At 41.2% G+C, this 18,856-nt stretch overlaps 1 protein-coding gene across 11 annotated transcripts in view; it reads left to right on the top strand.

Annotated features, from left to right (window-relative positions):
- The window catches only part of NEXN (nexilin F-actin binding protein), a 60,031-nt gene extending 45,547 nt beyond the window's left edge, over positions 1-14,484 (top strand). For 3 of the 11 annotated variants that reach the window (XM_073544836.1, XM_073544838.1, XM_073544840.1), the window contains 10 exons: positions 3,786-3,983; positions 4,225-4,404; positions 5,650-5,838; positions 7,307-7,495; positions 8,018-8,086; positions 9,567-9,764; positions 10,490-10,711; positions 12,409-12,594; positions 13,688-14,045; positions 14,132-14,484. In XM_073544836.1, the coding sequence (XP_073400937.1) occupies positions 3,786-3,983; positions 4,225-4,404; positions 5,650-5,838; positions 7,307-7,495; positions 8,018-8,086; positions 9,567-9,764; positions 10,490-10,711; positions 12,409-12,594; positions 13,688-14,045; positions 14,132-14,145 (1,803 nt within the window). In that variant the 3' untranslated portion in view covers positions 14,146-14,484. Of the gene's footprint in view, positions 1-3,785; positions 3,984-4,224; positions 4,405-5,649; positions 5,839-7,306; positions 7,496-8,017; positions 8,087-9,566; positions 9,765-10,489; positions 10,712-12,408; positions 12,595-13,687 lie in introns of all 11 variants that reach the window. The other 8 variants (XM_073544839.1, XM_073544846.1, XM_073544841.1 and 5 more) reach the window with 5 other exon arrangements.
- Positions 14,485-18,856: the final 4,372 nt, after the last annotated feature.

The raw sequence follows: 18,856 nt of genomic DNA on the forward strand, positions 1-18,856 counted from the left end.
CCTGGAAATATAAAGGGCTTCATCTCGTATAACTTAACACAACTATTTTATTATTATTTTTTTTAGTATGTTTCTTTTGAAGTTTTTTTTTTTTAAATTATTAAATCCTTTAGTTTATTTTTGAGAACAGTTTACCGCTGAAATCTCAAAGTCAAAAGAAAAACAACAGTCGTCTCCTCTCAAGTTCATGGTTTGTTGAAGACTTATATCTTCTACATTTCAGACATTCACCGACCTCTGTGATAAAACGTGAAATTAACCTGAAGATACGATCTATGCAATCAGTTTTGCTTGTCTCAAATATAACAGCTGAAGGAAGTTATGAGAACAATTTACCCCAAAATAAACTGGTCATCAAGTAGCCTTCTTATAGCTAATTTTTCCAAAATTTGTTCTAGCAAGAAACATTGGGCCCGATTCATCATTTGCAATTTTTTCACACGGTTCTTTTTTTTTATCATGTTTTTTCTCACATGCATAGCAAAGTAAAAAATGTCTTTATTTTTTACTTTCACCTTTTCTGTGACTTATTAAGCTCAAAAGTTATAAAATTGTACCAAAATATCCATGCAAATAGCCTCTTCAGAGAGGAAGGGGACTAGAACTCTAGCACCAACTATTGGATGCAGCAATCCTAAAACTCAATACTGACCCTTCTCATATGACTTAGGATAAAACGTCAATCTAGAAATTTCATTTGGAGACATGTTTCGAGGTGTTTGCTCCTCATCAGAGCAAAGCTTTAGCATTAGTCTTTATCCTAAGTCATATGGCAAGGCTCCTTAAAGGGTCAATATTGACTTTTAGGATTGCTATCCCCCAATAGATAGCACTAGAGTTTTAAGGCCCCGTCACACTAAGCGACTTAGCAGCGATCCCGACACCGATATCAAGGTGTCAGGATCGCTAGTAAGTCGCTATGTGATCGTTGGTGAGCTGTCACACAGACAGCTTCACCAGCGATCAGAACAGCGATGCCGAGCGCTCGGCATTGCTGGCCATCCCTGTAAAAAATAGAATCAAAATAAAAAATATAGTTATTCTCACCTTCCGACGTCCCGTTCAGCCATCCTGCCTCTCTCCACACTCTGGTCCCAGTGATCCTTTGAGAGAATGACCGCGAGATGTCACGGTCTCGAGGGATAACAAAGTCTCGCGGTCATTCGTGCAAAGGATCACTGGGACCGGAGCGTGGAGAGAGGCAGGATGGCTGAACGGGACGTCGGAAGGTGAGAATAACTATATTTTTTTTAATTATTTTTTACACCTGATCGCTGGTCTCCCGCCTGTCACACACAGCGATGCGTGCTGGCCAGCGGGAGACCAGCGACCAAAGAAATGTCCAGAGGTTTCTTCCAGCGATCAGCGATACCGGCAGGGGGGCCGCTTGCTGATCGCTGTCACACACAGCGATCTCGCTGGTGAGATCGCTGTTACGTCACAAAAGTTGTGACTCAGCAGCGATCTCGCTACCGAGATCGCTTAGTGTGACGGGGCCTTTAGTCGTCTTCTTCATTGAAGAGGATCTTTGCATATTTAATTTCCCAGAGGAGTATTACATGGCATATACAGTGGGGCAAAAAAGTATTTAGTCAGTCAGCAATAGTGCAAGTTCCACCACTTAAAAAGATGAGAGGCGTCTGTAATTTACATCATAGGTAGACCTCAACTATGGGAGACAAACTGAGAAAAAAAAATCCAGAAAATCACATTGTCTGTTTTTTTTTTCATTTTATTTGCATATTATGGTGGAAAATAAGTATTTGGTCAGAAACAAGCAATCAAGATTTCTGGCTCTCACAGACCTGTAACTTCTTCTTTAAGAGTCTCCTCTTTCCTCCACTCATTACCTGTAGTAATGGCACCTGTTTAAACTTGTTATCAGTATAAAAAGACACCTGTGCACACCCTCAAACAGTCTGACTCCAAACTCCACTATGGTGAAGACCAAAGAGCTGTCAAAGGACACCAGAAACAAAATTGTAGCCCTGCACCAGGCTGGGAAGACTGAATCTGCAATAGCCAACCAGCTTGGAGTGAAGAAATCAACTGTGGGAGCAATAATTAGAAAATGGAAGACATACAAGACCACTGATAATCTCCCTCGATCTGGTGCTCCACGCAAAATCCCACCCCGTGGGGTCAGAATGATCACAAGAACGGTGAGCAAAAATCCCAGAACCACGCGGGGGGACCTAGTGAATGAACTGCAGAGAGCTGGGACCAATGTAACAAGGCCTACCATAAGTAACACACTACGCCACAATGGACTCAGATCCTGCAGTGCCAGACGTGTCCCACTGCTTAAGCCTGTACATGTCCGGGCCCGTCTGAAGTTTGCTAGAGAGCATTTGGATGATCCAGAGGAGTTTTGGGAGAATGTCCTATGGTCTGATGAAACCAAACTGGAACTGTTTGGTAGAAACACAACTTGTCGTGTTTGGAGGAAAGAGAATACTGAGTTGCATCCATCAAACACCATACCTACTGTAAAGCATGGTGGTGGAAACATCATGCTTTGGGGCTGTTTCTCTGCAAAGGGGCCAGGACGACTGATCCGGGTACATGAAAGAATGAATGGGGCCATGTATTGTGAGATTTTGAGTGCAAACCTCCTTCCATCAGCAAGGGCATTGAAGATGAAACGTGGCTGGGTCTTTCAACATGACAATGATCCAAAGCACACCACCAGGGCAACGAAGGAGTGGCTTCGTAAGAAGCATTTCAAGGTCCTGGAGTGGCCTAGCCAGTCTCCAGATCTCAACCCTATAGAAAACCTTTGGAGGGAGTTGAAAGTCCGTGTTGCCAAGCGAAAAGCCAAAAACATCACTGCTCTAGAGGAGATCTGCATGGAGGAATGGGCCAACATACCAACAACAGTGTGTGGCAACCTTGTGAAGACTTACAGAAAACGATTGACCTCTGTCATTGCCAACAAAGGATATATCACAAAGTATTGAGATGAAATTTTGTTTCTGACCAAATACTTATTCTACACCATAATATGCAAATAAAATGAAAAAAAAACAGACAATGTGATTTTCTGGATTTTTTTTTCTCAGTTTGTCTCCCATAGTTGAGGTCTACCTATGATGTAAATTACAGACGCCTCTCATCTCTTTAAGTGGTGGAACTTGCACTATTGCTGACTGACTAAATACTTTTTTGCCCCACTGTAGGTGTTGTTATGCCAAAATATCTGACATACATAAAATGAATCCAGCATGTGTGGAAGGAGATACTGGAGTATATTGGTGACTCGTGCAAATTATGCATTAGGCAAAAACATCTGGAAACCCTAAACTTCACCCACAATGGTGAACTTAAAAAAAAAAAGCACAAAAGTTGAAAACCTATAAAATAGACTTTAAAGAGGAATATGTCGCAAACAAAAAAGGTGCAAAACAGTAAAAACTTGGCAACTAACCGGCGCAAATGCAACAATTTATTGGGTCCATAATGTATTATATTTTTAAGCAACTTTAGTTATTTTTACTTGGTTGGAGGATCGGACACGTCGAAATCCAACATTAGGACATATCTACAAAAAGGATTTAGCTCTTCATAGAATTCTTCTTAGTATAATCCAACAACGTCTCCGAGGTTTCAGATCTTGGCTATAAGGAGACGATCCAATGAGTTAATGTCGGCATCAAGGTGCTTTGGTCTATCATAACTCTTTTTTCGTAGAAATAGTTTATGGAGTTTTGGCACACGGGTTTCCTTTTCTTAATAGTTAGTGAATAGCGTCTTATCTAACCAAGGAGAGTGTCTATTTTAAACAGGAAGAAACAGAGGAAATAGAGATAGCCGTAAGAACAGAAAAGCCTGTCAGATCTCCGGGGAGAATAAATGTCAACTTCGAAGATTTGGAGAAGGAAAGGGAAGAAGATGAAAAAAAAAGACGTGAAGAAGAAAAAAAGAGAAGATATGATGAGCATAGGAAATCATTCCGAGAAGCTAAGAGACGTTCCACCGCCATGGTAATAATGTCTCGATGCCGGCAATTTTGCTGTAAATGTATCCACTTACAGAAGTTTTGGCTACAGTTAGAACCAATTTGATTTTGGCATCAATCCCAGGGACATAGTGAAGGGAAATACTAAGGTTGTTTGTATCATGTCCTGTTAAGAAGTGTTGCACGTCACCACATTCAAGTGACCAAATTAAGAATTAATGATCATAATTATAATTTCCATCTACCTACACATCTTATTTTCTAAGGATGAAACAGAGACTCAAGACAAGAAGAGCAAAGAGCAAGTGATTCCTGGAAAACTAAAATTAACCTTCGAAGAGCTAGAAAAACAAAGACAGGAGCATCAGAAGAAGCTTACGGAAGAGGAGGCTCGCCAACGTTTAGAGGAGGAAAGAAGGACCTTTGAGGAAGCCAGGCAACATGTGGTAATGCTGCCATTAAATCTGTAGTTCCTTGTCCTCCCCTACACTCGCTGACCACCAATATAATGATTTCTAAAAATTGTTAATTCTCATTCCCAAAGTCAAACAAGAAACAAATATATCTTTTGTCACTTGCCCCATCAGTCCAGTAACTAGCTGATCCAGATGAACTCCACTCCACGCTCAACCTTAAGGTTCATATTGTTTTTAGGAATTCTAAACCCCAAATCCCCAGTTTATTCATAGATCCAGTGTCAGCATCTCTGGAGGGTCCTGGAACACAAGATATCGGAGATGAAGCAGTGACCATAGCTCTTGGCTACCAGTACGTCTACGGTGGTGGGAAGGATAATGTCCATATACATATTGACACTTGGTGATTTTTCGCACAGGACACAATTGATGAATAGTGTCAATATGTAGAGGAATATTATCCTTCCCACCACCGAACTGCCTGATAACGATTAAGAACAAAAAACTTGCAATCATGTTCATGATAGTAGAATCTGTAAAACAGTTTATTGCCGTCCTTGACAACTGCCCCAGACTAGTCCAAGGATTGTGGCTTCACCCAGAGCAGTCTAGCACCCTCCTTGGGCATGTTCGACATCTTCCTTAACAGCTTAGTGATGTCTGCAGTTCTCAGCCATTCTAGGCATGCACAGCGTGCCAAAAAAGCATGGAAGAGCAAATCCAACTTCATTGCTCATGCTCATGTAGGAAGGACTATGCGTGCATGCGCAAGATTTCCAGTTCTGTAAATATGATGTGGTCATCGAGAAGGACTACAATCATTCCCAGGGGAGGTTTCGGTCAGAATCTGAGGTTGGTCTGGGTGAAGCGATGGCTCGATGGACGAGGATGTGCACATTAGAAGTATTGTATCCGATACATGCTTGGTGTGCAGGTTCAATACTCTCCATTGCTAGTAATACTGTAATTTTAAGTAGTGTTACTAATTTTTATTGAAATATGGTTTATATAAATCACTCTCACAAAAAACTTTTGAATTTACTTGTATTAACAGGTTTTACGAACATTCCCCAGCACAAAACTACCCTTATTTCATTTTTCCTTTTTCCATCCTAGTAATGTCAGGTGCGTGCACCATCCGCATGAATTGTACATGCAAGAGCGTTAATTTACCATTTACACTCATACAAGTTTAATCCCATGCAAAAGTCACTTTAATGAAAATTTATTTCAAGATGAGAAAGAATTTAACTTGTCAGCATCTATTTTCCAAAGGTCAGCGATGATGAAGACAACGCCAGCTTTAATGCGCACAAAGAAGAAATCCGCCCTGGAAAGCTGAAGTTGAGTTTTGAGGAGTTAGAAAAGCAGAGAAAAGAGGAGGAGAGGATGAGAGCGGAGGAGGAAGCGAGGAGGAGGATAGAAGAAGAGAAAAGAGCATTTGCGGAAGCCAGAAAGAGCATGGTAGTGTAGTGTTTGAGAATGTTCCTTCTGTGTTCCCCCATCTTGCATTAATTTCTTTTTCCCTCCAAGGCAGCATCGCTATGTTAGAATAAGAATAAACCTTCTAGGGAGTCGGGACGGACAAAATTCCCCTGTGAACACACTGAAAAAATGTTTGGCTAAATGAATGAAAAGTAGTAACACTTATCCTCAATCCAATACATGGCAGTCCATGTGTAATGTATGGGGATTGTTCAATACTGATTAGGACAGCAGAAGGAAAGATCTGACATGAATATTTGCTCTAACTTCATACAAAGTGTTTATAGGATCCAGGAGCATCAGTAGGTTCATTACTAAGTAGGTTCCTGGGGACAACAAAGCATAGGAGATGAAGTAGATGTGATTAGCTGTTTCACTTGTGGGTCAGGTGGCAAAAACCTTTGGGTTTAGTAGAGAACATAAAGCAACATTTTAGATGCAGATATTCTATTCATAAATCATCCATAACATTAAAACCTAAAATCGTGTACTGCGCCCTGAGCAGTATAATACACAAGCTGTGATGCTCTGTGTGTCCTGACACCTTTCTATCAGTTGCAATGCTCTGCCTATCATAGCTGCGATGCTCTGCGGGCCAACTATTTCTACCATAGCTGTAATTCACTGCGTGTCCTGACTCCTTTCTATCATAGCTATGATGCTGTGTTCTGACACCTTTCTATCATAGCTGTGATGCTCTGCGTGTCTGGACTCCTTTCTAACATAGCTGTGATGCTCTGCGTGTCTTGACTCCTCTCTATCATAGCTGTGATGCTCTGCGTGTCCTGACTCCTCTCTATCATAGCTGTGATGCTCTGCGTGTCCGGACTCCTTTCTATCATAGCTGCGATGCTCTGCGTGTCTGGACCCCTATCATAGCTGCGATGCTTTGCGTGTCCTGACATTTTTCTGTTACAGATGCGATGCTCTGAATATCCCGTTAATGCGGTCATAGCCAGCATTAACTTCTTAGTCAATGTTATTCACTCAACTTGTCAGTGGTTTTATTGTTATGGCTGGTCAATTTCTACTAGGTGTACACCCTTTTCCAATTTCCGATATCGGTAGACCATATTTTCATAGATCTGCTCTTGGTCTTAGTGGTGCACAGAGGCCATGTGGGTTCCTTGAGGTCTTCTCCTTCCAGGCGGTGTGTGCATGCTTTTCCTTGCATGGGTTTTGTCTGGGTTCTGCCCACAATCCGAAAAACATGAAAGAAGGAAATGATCCGGTTATCCCCAGTGGGTGCAGGGACAGAGCATACCCAGTGTGCCATACTCCTATTTAGTGCTCATCTACAATGACTGAATTTTCCATGTCAGAAATGTCATCAATAACCGTGATGAGTGTTTCCACCCTAATTGTCCTGCGGTCACAAAATTCTGTGTCTTTGGGACCCGATAACGGACACAAAGCGGTTCTTAGATTAATTACTTTTGCCATACAGGTTTCCAATGATGAAGATGAGGATATGTATGAGCTCCAAAAAGAAAATGTTACCCCTGGAAAACTGAAATTAAGCTTTGAAGAACTGGAAAAACAGAGACAAAAAGTAGAGCACAGAAAAGCGGAGGAGGAGGCGCGACGGAGGCTGGAGGAGGAGAGGAAGCAGTTTGCCGAGGCGAGGAAAAACATGGTAAGCTTTTACCCCATCCTTCATAGAATGCAAAGTATTCGAGTTCAGTCTGGGAAAAGGATGGAATAAGGTTTGATAACCCTAGATGAAGATTCATCCCAAGTCTTCAAAATCTAGATAAGGGTTCCAACTCTCACGATTACCTGATTCAAGGGGCCATAGTTTTCCACCCAGAGATAATAGCCCTTTCGCTTTCAACCTAGCTGATATCAGAGATTTTTCCTTCTTTATGAGAAGTTGTAAGACATGTACAGGGAGAACAACATTTCTAATCCACATCCCAGATAATTGCATATTTTGGAAGTTAAATATGTTGACCGTCTGAGTATCGCATCTTCTTTGTAGCACTGAATTATGATCGACATTCATGAAAAATTCCATGAAATGCAATAAGACCGGGATCTACCACACGTTAGTCAATATCAGTGATTGTTTTTCCGTTGGTGACAGATTTGCTTTCTCCAATTTGGAATCATTTTGTGTTATTGTCCAAAACAAACAAATTTCCAAATTATTTTTAAGAGCCCCGGCCAAGATTATATTCTTCAGGATATGGAGTGTTCTCACCTGGACAGTTGTGACGCATGCAAAGTAAGAAATGTTGAAATGAGGTCATTTTCTAATATTAACTCACTAATTTACATCATGTTCATTATTAACAAGTACATATTAAGAATATTAAAATCCATTTTACTTCCCCAAATGTTAAACGAAAACTCCAATAAATGATCGGCGGCCTGTCCCCGTTCATTCGAAGACGTTCCTAATGGGTTTTATTTGTTACAATGATTTTAGTATTTCTTCCTTAAACCATGCTAACGTTCTACAACTGCTTTAACGGGGTTTTCTGTGGCTTTAATATTGACGACCCATGTTTAGGATAAGGTCATTAATATCGTATTAGCGGTGGTCACCCATGCCGATCAGCTGATTAAAGGCACTGCAGGACACCAGATGCGATACAGCGCCATCCAAACTGTGAATAGTTCTCCAAGGTTGCTCCCATAAGGCTGACTGCACACGTAGTTGAAAGGTCTGCGGATTTTTCAGCGCGGATTTTCCTAAATCCGCAGGTAAATTTACCTGCGGATTTAGTGAAGATTTGCTGCGGATTATCTGCAGTTTTTGTGCGGATTCCTAGAATGGAACAGGTGGAAAACCGCTGCGGATCCGCACAAAAGAATTGACATGCTGCGGATTTGAAACCGCAGCAAATCCGCGAGGAAAAATCCACAGCATGGGCACAGCGCTTCTGTTTCCCTTTCGCTTTAAAGGTACTGTACAACACAGCAGATTCGGCTGCGGATCTGCAGCAAAATCCGCAATGTGTGCACATACCATAAAAGTGAATTAAAGAGAATTTCTCAGGCCCTAGACTGCAGGGAAGGCTGGTAACTTAGGTCAGTGAGCAGTAAGCAAAGAAGTAAAAAAATCCCAGCGTTCTAGAGATGTATTTTAAGTAAAGAGTAAATCGCAACGTTCCTTGATTATATAAGCATTTTGGACAATCGTCCATCGAAAATTGCGATAACTTTTTGAAGCCGATTCCTTCTACGACGTGCCGATCGCTGAAATCCTGCTCACTGTCCTAATTTGGTAAAAACGGATTTGTATGTCCAATACAGGATACTAAGCGAGCAGTCCCAATATTGTGCAGATCTGCCGCTGCCATAACATGTTCTACATTACAAAATTCTGCATGGCCCTTAAAATCATTTTGGCATCTACTTTATGGTCACACAGGTTCACATGGGTGCAAAAGGGCATTCAAATTAGAATTAAGAAAATTTCAGTGGGGCTTTCTGGACTTTTTTTTTTTTGCCATTAGTTTGCACATATTCACCCTGAGCAGCGAGGCAGAAGTAGCATTTATGGCATCTTATTGAACCCAACTCTTCATAATAACATTGAAAAATTAGGTACAGTATTTATATAATACATATCATTTCTGGTCGAACAATTTGCAGTGTGACACCAATGACTTCTTCAGGGTCAGCTTTCGTGGGATAGATACCCGAATTGTACAGTTGATAAGGAGTATATATGTATACTTTTTTTCCCCCCACACCAGGAGCCAGATGAAGAAGGATTGCCACTCAGCAAACCCACCTCTCAAGAGTCTCTTACCCCAGGTAAACTGGAAATCAATTTTGAAGAACTCCTCAAACAGAAAATGGAGGAAGAAAAGAGATTAAAAGAGGAAGAAAGGAAACAAAAGCTGGAACTTGAGAAACAAGAATTTGCTCAGTTACGACAGGAAATGGGAGAGGTGGGAAACAGGAGAATTAATTTGTATGGGAGATGTTTTAGAATTGCAACAAAGCTTAAGTCATCAATATGAAATCAGTGGGGGGTTCAATGCCTGGGACCCTGCTCGATCAGCAGCTCCTGCAAACATCATGGCTCCATATGCTGATTAATGGCCGTTCTCAGTACTGCAGCTTAGACCACATTCACCTCAATGGAAACTTAACTGCAGTACCAAGAATGGCCAGTACTTGGTGTATAGAACTGTACTGTACCAGCTGTGCACACTGTGTCCTTTCTATAGATGATGGACAGGATATAAGCTGATCGATGGGTATCCGCCGTACCCAGTCAGATTTCATCAATGACAGCCCTTATAGGGTGCATGCACTTTTAAACACTGCTATTCCTCATCATGTACGGTCAAATTTCGTGTGGTGGTTGTGTCTAGAAAATTCATTGTTACCCTTGCTTTAAAAAACTTTATGCTACATATAACCTGTTATTTATTATATGCCCATGCAAACATGCCTCCACGTCTGCAGAAAACTAGATTCATTGTGCAAAGACATAGAAATCTCACAGCTGGAAATTAGGGGAAGGGAGGGACAATTGTAAACTTGCAAACTTTTCCAAAACTATTTAACTTTTTTTATTTTCTGCTGTAGTTTAGGAATATTTTGGCAACTTTTTCTCCAATAGGCAACGATCAGCTTCACTTATAACATTTTTTTTTTTTTGGAAAAGGAAGAAATAAATGAAAGTTATGAGGTTTTAAGCCGAGAATATGAAGAACTCATCAAGCTGAAAAGGACTGGATCCATCCAAGCCAAGAACCTGAAAAGTAAATTTGAGAAAATTGGAAAACTGTCAGAAGAAGAAATTCAGAGAAAAATCGAAGAGGAGAGGTTAAGGAGAAAAGCCGAGGACGAAGAGCTGAAGGAAAGGGAAGCAGAACATTTCCATGAGGTCAGATGGTTTGCGTTGTATGAAGGCTGCTTGTCTTATATGATGGGATATGTAGGATGATTCACATTTACTGGATCTACGATGTTTCTGCACTTTACTATCCATTACTGGCTATGTTCGGCTTTGCTTTAAATAGACCCATTAATACCCAATTTCAACTTTTCGCTTTCTTTGACAGCAGGTTCTGCTTGAAAACCTGCCCAGAGATCCCATTTCCTCTAGTCCAATATTCCAAAAGAAACCAGGAAATCTTAGCACATGGGTATTTCTATAAAACCTTTGCGATGGTCCCAGCACATTTTAACCCCTTCCTGACAGGACACACCTATGTCCAACATTGGACACGTGTATGTAGCGGGCTCAAAAACCGAGACTGTGTCAACTGTTACACAGCCAGCACCTGCAGCTAACAGCAGCGACTGGAGCTAGCTCCCATCACCGCCATTTAGAAGTCCCGTCCGTCGTGACGAAGCATTTAAAACCTAATCTAAAGTGCGTGTATGCCCGCTCAGACTCCTATTGCCACCTCCAGGACACAATCATGACGATATGGTACCATAGCAGCCTGCAGTAGGCCCCTGGCACCCTCTTGGTGCCAAGTTTTTAATTCCACTATATATTTCAAGAATGCATCATCTCAGTAAGTAGGACAAGTGATGTAATGATTGTAGGTTCAAAACCCCTAGGGCGACTTAAAAAAAAAGTCAAAAGTAGTAAATAAACCTCCAAAAGATGAAGCACCCCCTTTTTCACAATAAAAAAATAGCAAAAAAACAGCACATTTTTAACATCAATATAAGTTTTTGTCAAACTTTTTACGGCATCCCCAGCCAGGTCACCAGCTCTTAGAAGTGTGAATGGAGCTTGGGCGGGACAGGGTACAGCCAGTCACACCCGACTAATTTATTGTAGTTTATGCCTCAAGAGGCGAAAATTCAAAAAGAAACGTTCCTCTACCTTTCTGGCGGGAGGCGCGGTTGAATGATGCACCGAATTTATAAAGACGCACGCATCTCTTACATACTGGACTGCAGTTTGTCAAGACTGCCCCAATTAATCAAGAAAAGCATTTTCACACCAGGTATCTTTCTCCGTAATTGTACTCACCTGGCCGATCATGTTCCAAGGTCATTTTTGACCTGACCATGAATGCCACAAAAACAAAATCTAAACTAAATGGTAAAATTATTTTTTTTATCTTTAGTCAAATTAGTACAGTCATTCAAAACTAACTTTCTTCGAATGGCTGTATTGACAAAAAAAAAATAAATAAATAAATAAATAAATATATATATATATATATAAAAAAAAAATAAGCCATGGCAATTGGAATAAGGATAGGAAAACACATGAAAGCAAAAAAAAAAAAATGAGCTTGCCAGGAAGGGGTGTGTGTTCTTAACAAAAGGGGCGGCTGCATGATATATGTACTATAATGTACGCCAGAAAACACGCAGAAAAAGTAGCTGGCGAACTTTAGTAAAAACATCCAATACAGGTGCCCAGAATCCTGAGATCCAGGTTGGTATTAATGACTAGTGAGGAATCGTCACTCCTTTACCTGTTTTATATGAAGGGCGTAGGTCTGTTACTGACATTATCGTTACCGTTTGCTACAGTAGGTCTGTTACGCATATTACCGTTACCATGTGGTGCAGTAGGTCTGTTACTTACATGATTGTTACCTTCTGCTGCAGGAAGATGAGGTCGATATAAGACCAGCAGTGAGGAGCCACGCTCCATTCTCACACAAGGTCAATATGAAGGCTCGATTCGAGCAGATGGCAAAAGCCCAGGAAGAGGAAGAACAGAGAAGGATCGAGGAACAGAAACTTCTAAGAATGCAGTTTGAACAGAAGGAAATAGACGCTGCATTACAGAAGGTACAAACACCTAGACAGGTGGATTTAGATTACAAACCTCTTTTTGAATCGGCATTAAATAACATTACAGACCCTAATCACTCACATGAAAAGGTCACAAAGCATAGCAGGCATGTTCCACATTTACACTGTGGATTTCAATGTAAGAAAATCCACACATGCCAATTAACATTTTAGGGTGGGCTAACTTTTTAGGCAAATTTCCACATAGTAAGTTTTGAGATGTGCGAGTCCAACATGTTTGACTAAAGTTGGAATTACAGATCCATCATTCATAACCATTGCACGATAAGGTAAGCACCCACAATCCAGAAGTAGCAGCGTATGTTTGCTGCGTCCAAAGCAGTCTACTATTGAACGCAGGTAAATCTACATGTGTGCACTGCAACGTGCAATTTGATCGCATTCAATGGCTGAAGTTTCTGTTGCAGAGACTAGCATCTCTGCAAGAGAAATTGACAAGTGCAGTCTTGAATGACGTGCTGCATGTTTGTCTGCGCAGGTGATCCACAGGTGCAGATGCAGGGATAGTGGACATGGGGATTTAGTCATCCAATCCACTATGCTGTAACAGCTGGACGCTGCTGTGTAAATACGCAGTGTCAAACCCGCAACAATTCCAGATGGTGGGCATGTACCCTTCAATGCGCCTTCCTTTATAAGGGGATTGTGTCCCCCATCCTGGGAAGCAGAACATCTTCCTTAGAGCAGATTAAGGATAACTGCAGAACTACCTTACACCGTGTACAAGAGCAAGAAGGCAGTTTCATATAAGGCCTCATTCACACATACATGGGGGGGGTGGGAAGGGAGAAAGGATACTAGTGCTCGGAGTTTCTCAAACTCATTCTGTAGCCAGCAACAGACCGTGCAACATACAGGCGAAATGGTGCAATCGTTTTAATTAAATCAAATAATTACATTTTTTCCCTCCTCAAATGTCAGTTTTTAATAAATTTTCCCCAATCATGTGATTTACTTAGTGTGAGGACACTTTCTTCTGTAATGTGTAGAAATTAACCCAGGTTATGTAAGGCTAAAAACATATTATTCGATATACGTGAATGACCTAATCGTTCCACATATCTTGCAGAAAAGGGACGATGATGAAGAGGAGGAAGTGGCTAGTGTAAACGGTTCACAATATGAAGAGGAAGAACTTGCTCGCTCTGGGGCCCCTTGGTTTAAGAAACCCCTAAAAAACATGTCTGTGGTGGACGGAGAACCCGTAAGGTTTACAGTAAAAATTACAGGAGAGCCAAAGCCTGAGGTAACATGGTGGTTTGAAGGGGAGATGCTACAAGACTCCGAAGACTATCAGTACATCGAGAGGGGAGAAACGTATTGTCTTTACCTACCTGAAACCTTCCCAGAAGACGAAGGGGAGTATATGTGTAAAGTAGTGAACAGCAGGGGCACGGCTGCCAGCAGCTGCATCCTCAGCATTGAAAGTAAGAGCTAGTGCTTTAGTAATCGACTGCATGCTTCCTGACACGCTGGTTCTCTCTCTTACGCTGCTCTCTTTTTCTTGCTCCAGCTGATGACTATTAACATCCTGCTTTCTCTGGAGCCTTCCTTCTGACCCTCACTGCAACCAGGTCTTTCTTCATGGGCTGACACAAGAATCACCTCTGCCTTAATCCAGCATTCCTGTAGTACTGCCGTTAGATTGCATGCATTGCTGCAGCTGAGGGCGGATGCTGAGCGGTGAAGCAGGGGCTGCACTGGGAACATAAAACCTGAACGTGGTACAGGACAGCAGAATTTTACAAAACTCTGCTGCCTTTGTAGGTCCCAGACCTAACTTTTCTAAGAGAATATTTTGTGTTAACTTCTTATTCTTGAGTATTTTCATCCAATTTCCTAATAAAGATTTTGTTTAACCTTTAAGTGGATTGATCTTCCTGCGCCGCATCATCAACACACAAGGAAGGAGCCCAATACCACAAGAGACCATTTATTGGTTTTATTAGGTACAATGTTACATACAGCAGAAGAATAAACATTTGCCATTACAGAAGCAATTCCATCAGTAATACAACTCAGAAAAATTCTCAAGGTTCAATGTTAAAGACAACTTACAAAAAAATAAAAAGCACAAATAAAAATGGGTAATTTAGAAATTATACATGTCTTCCATTAAAAATTGTGATATACTACCATACGAAAGGTTTTCTTTATCGACTAACCCCACAAGTGGCCCAGTATAGTCCTAAAAATATGATCTGGACTATTAACGGAAAAACAATAACGATAAAGGGCTTGTTCAGAACATTCAGTGTTGAGCCTATCTGGCCACATACTTGTGGGGGGTCAGAACAGCAGGCTGTAACCCCCACATATACACTGCATCGTGCTGGGTGATGTGACTGCCCTGAACAATCCCTTTAACAAGATGTAAGCCTACATACTGCAGAAACCAATAGTGACTGAGGGATGAGTGAAAGTTTAGGAGCCACATAGTACCAAACAGTGGTAAAATAAAGCCAGCTTTTACAATATTGGTTCCTGTAGTTGGGTTCTAGAATATATTTATATATATTTTATTTTTTCTGGTAGCCCAATCCCACTAGCAAGCTTGTCCGTGGTCATTTGCACCTTTCCATAATGTGATCTACAACTGAAGACTAACTTCATGCAATTTCGCTAGTGTGACTGAAGTACTAGATGAGACCAAGGTATCACAGGAAATAATGCCGTATCGGGAAAATTCTCCAAAGAATAAAAAAAAAAATAGATATTATAGCAGGATACTGAATAACCAAAACACAAGGCAATTTATGGAAAAGGCTAAAGCAAAATTCTGAAATGAGGCATTACACCTTGTATTATCAGACTTTACAGGATAAGACATTGAGCCGTGCGATTTACCTCCATCTGTACGCCGGCTGACTACGACACTGGATTTTTACAAGACACTGGTGTTGGTCTTCTTTATGCACGGAGCGGGGGGGGGGGGGGGGAGGAGGGACACTGTGCAATGTCAGAAATGCATCTCACATATATGACAGGTTTATGTGACAGCATATTGATCAATAGCGAGATACCCAAAGTGAAATCGTACTTGTACTAAGAGTTGTTAGCAATTCACAGCAAAAACTAAAAATACAGTACCGGGTTAGTAAATTACAGCAACAGATAGGAAACTGCTTACCACAACCAATGTACAGTATCGGGGATAAACCAGTGTGACAGACACAGTAATAAGAGACTGAGCAGGGCTGGCTCATCTACTCAATCATAAAGTGTCCAGGAGCCATCATTAAGAAGACTAAAGCTGAAATGTCCCAGAAAATGGCCAATAAACCATCATTAAAGGGGTTTACAGCAAAACACGGTCATTTCCTGCAGATACAGCGCCACTCCTGCCCATGGGTTGGTTACTACAGGACTGAGCTGCAGTACTAAACTCACCCTATGGACAGGTGTGGTGCTTTTATTGGAGGAAAGCAGCCATGTTTTTTTTTTCTGATCCTGGACAACCACTTTGACGAAGCATAATTTGTTTTCTGCTACAGATTATAATTGTATCTAGACCTCATCAATAATTACTACACACATGGTTTAAGTGCAATCCTGAACGAGTCCTCGGGCACCTAACACAGCTGCAAAACCCATCCCTGTCATTCAGAGCCATTTCTAAGACCATTGGGTATCCTGATAGTTTAAGTACGGTTCTAATCAGTGAGTGGTGGGGGGGTCGGTTGGATAAAAACCAACATCTACAGTATCTGTGATAAGGGAACAAGGCCGCATTATGTTTTCTTCAATATGGATGTCTCTATTAATAAGAAGCTCTCTGGTTACAAAAAGGACTGAAGGAATATCCAGCGACTGACTTTGATTTGCCAGACTTAAAATACAAAGAAAAAAAAACAAAAGAAAAAAAACAAAACACAAACCCACGGTCCAATAATGAGAAAGCGACAGGCAGGAGTTATGAGGAAAACGTTAATGACCTTGGAAGGATGACTATTGCCAGAGGAGAATGCAGCCAAGCCAGTCTTAGTCGATTCCTAATACGATAAAGTGGTAGGACCTCATCGAGAGGCCGCTGAATGGGAGTCCAGCAAACCGCCTACAACCTGATGGCATCACGGATCTAGTCTGGTGCAACAATGACGTGGTGCCAGGTAACAGGCGGGTCACAGGGCTCCGGCCAGCCCGCCACTGAATCCTGATCCGACCACTGGACCAGGGATCTGCAGATCAATTCGCTCATTATTAATGAGCACTAAAAACATAAGCTCTAATCAAAAGGCACAGTGTCATCTGGTTAAGAGCTAAAGACCTTACTTCTAATTTACCTGCAGACAGAGCTCATTATGAAGCAGTCTGAGGGAATGACTGCTTCTTTACAGTCCATACATTTCTCCCTAAAAAAACTTCAAGTTCCTGCCCTTATGGAATATTAGGACCTGGTCTGTTCACATCACTGGGATCTGTGACTGCTTGCAGACCCACCCTCAGTCCTACAGTGATCCCGAGACTGCACTAATTTTGTGGCACTTCACATTTAAGATTTCCATGCACAATATTGACCAGGGCAAAACCAGCGAGGGGGCCGCAGGCTAACCTCTGTGCTTCTCCGGATCAGTGTGGGCTTGAGGTCACAAACCCATAGATCATAGTGATAGATCACCGCTATGAACGCACAAATGTCAGATTCAAAACTTTCTTGAAAGCCTCTTAATGGCCCATGGATTAAATTCACCAGATTACGGAGGGCATGGTTAATAATTATAATGCACTTGAACTTATGTGTAACAATTGAATTTAAGCTTCTCACCCAGCAGAGATGCTGCAGATTTCCTGCACAATCACGTTTTCCTGCAAGAAAACCGCTGATTCACCTACAAAACTGCGGCACCATTACCATCAGATGTGAGATCTTGTAGGCTAAATCAGCCATTTCCATTTAAGATTAAGTGACTGAACGGGAACTGAAAGACCATAGTGGCACACAGCCAGTTTATGGCTTATAGCCTCAAGATTTTTTTTTTTCTTAATGAGGACCTTTCACGAAGTATTTCATTTTGAACTGGATACAAAATGTAATAGTGGTTGAAGAGAGGAGAAACACTTTTTTCTTGTACTTTGGCCTTCTTTGCAGTGAATATTTGGCACCTAATGAGTTAACTTCAGCGGGTGTTTGTTTTCCCTGGAGGCGTGCCCTTCTGCCTCCTGTACGACACTGACCAATCATAAGCAGGCAGCAACATAGAAGTGCAGAAGGACATGTGATGTTATCAGGGCTTGCAATCTGGAGTGTGCAGCCTAAGGATATGTTTCCACGTTCAGGATTACATCTGGATTAGCTGTGGGTTGAACGCTGCGTACAGCCGCAGCGTCCAGATGTTACAGCATAGTGGTGGGGATTTTATGACTTATGATTGCCAAAATCTCCACAATGGAGAGGTGGAAAAAAAAAAAAAAATCTTTTTATTCTGCTCTGAAGCCACCATTACATGATGTGTCCATTTCAACATGAAAAAGCTAGTCAGAGATCCTCTTTAATGTCAATTTTGTTATGCAGTCGGAAACATTAACAATTACTGCTCTACTTCATCAGTTCCATAAACATGTAATTTATCAATACAACTGTTCATATGGTCAGGTCATGTATAGATGCAATTATAGCTTCATACCAGTCTATATAAGTTCGTGCACACAATGCATATTTGTTCAATATTACAGTCCTATTTCACGTCTGGAACTAAATAATAAAGTAACAGAAAAACTAAGTCATAAGAGCACTCATGTTGCAGAATATTGGAAAGTAAAAAAAAAAATAAAATATATAACAAGTAAAGCAGTCAGGCTAAATGACTTGTCCTCTCAATGACAACAATATAATCAGAGCACTTTAGGAAGTGATACGACAGTCCTATATACCCAGGTATACGTCTCAGATAAAAATCAGGCTCACTTTAACTACACAAATGAGATAACTTTGAGGGCAAAAAATATATATCAGTTGAAAAAGCATCAACAGTGATCAGTAAAAAAAAGAAAAAAAAAAGAAAAACAGTCTGCACTATATAATGCATTATTACGGTGTTACCTTCTACATGAGCCCTTCTAGGTCCATGCTCATCGGCTCACCAATGGCATACACAGAAAGGATTCCTCCTTATGGGTGGGAACTACCTCAGGACCTGATATTAAGAGCTACCATTTGCAGCATCTTCAGCACTGTGTGTGAAAATGAAGGCAGGATTTTGAAACGTTCTTTAATATGTACAAGTTATGCAGGACTTTG

The sequence above is a fragment of the Dendrobates tinctorius genome, unplaced genomic scaffold (genome assembly GCF_039654945.1).
Source record: "Dendrobates tinctorius isolate UK_male_01 unplaced genomic scaffold, ASM3965494v1 ptg000138l, whole genome shotgun sequence".
Taxonomy (NCBI): domain Eukaryota; kingdom Metazoa; phylum Chordata; class Amphibia; order Anura; family Dendrobatidae; genus Dendrobates; species Dendrobates tinctorius.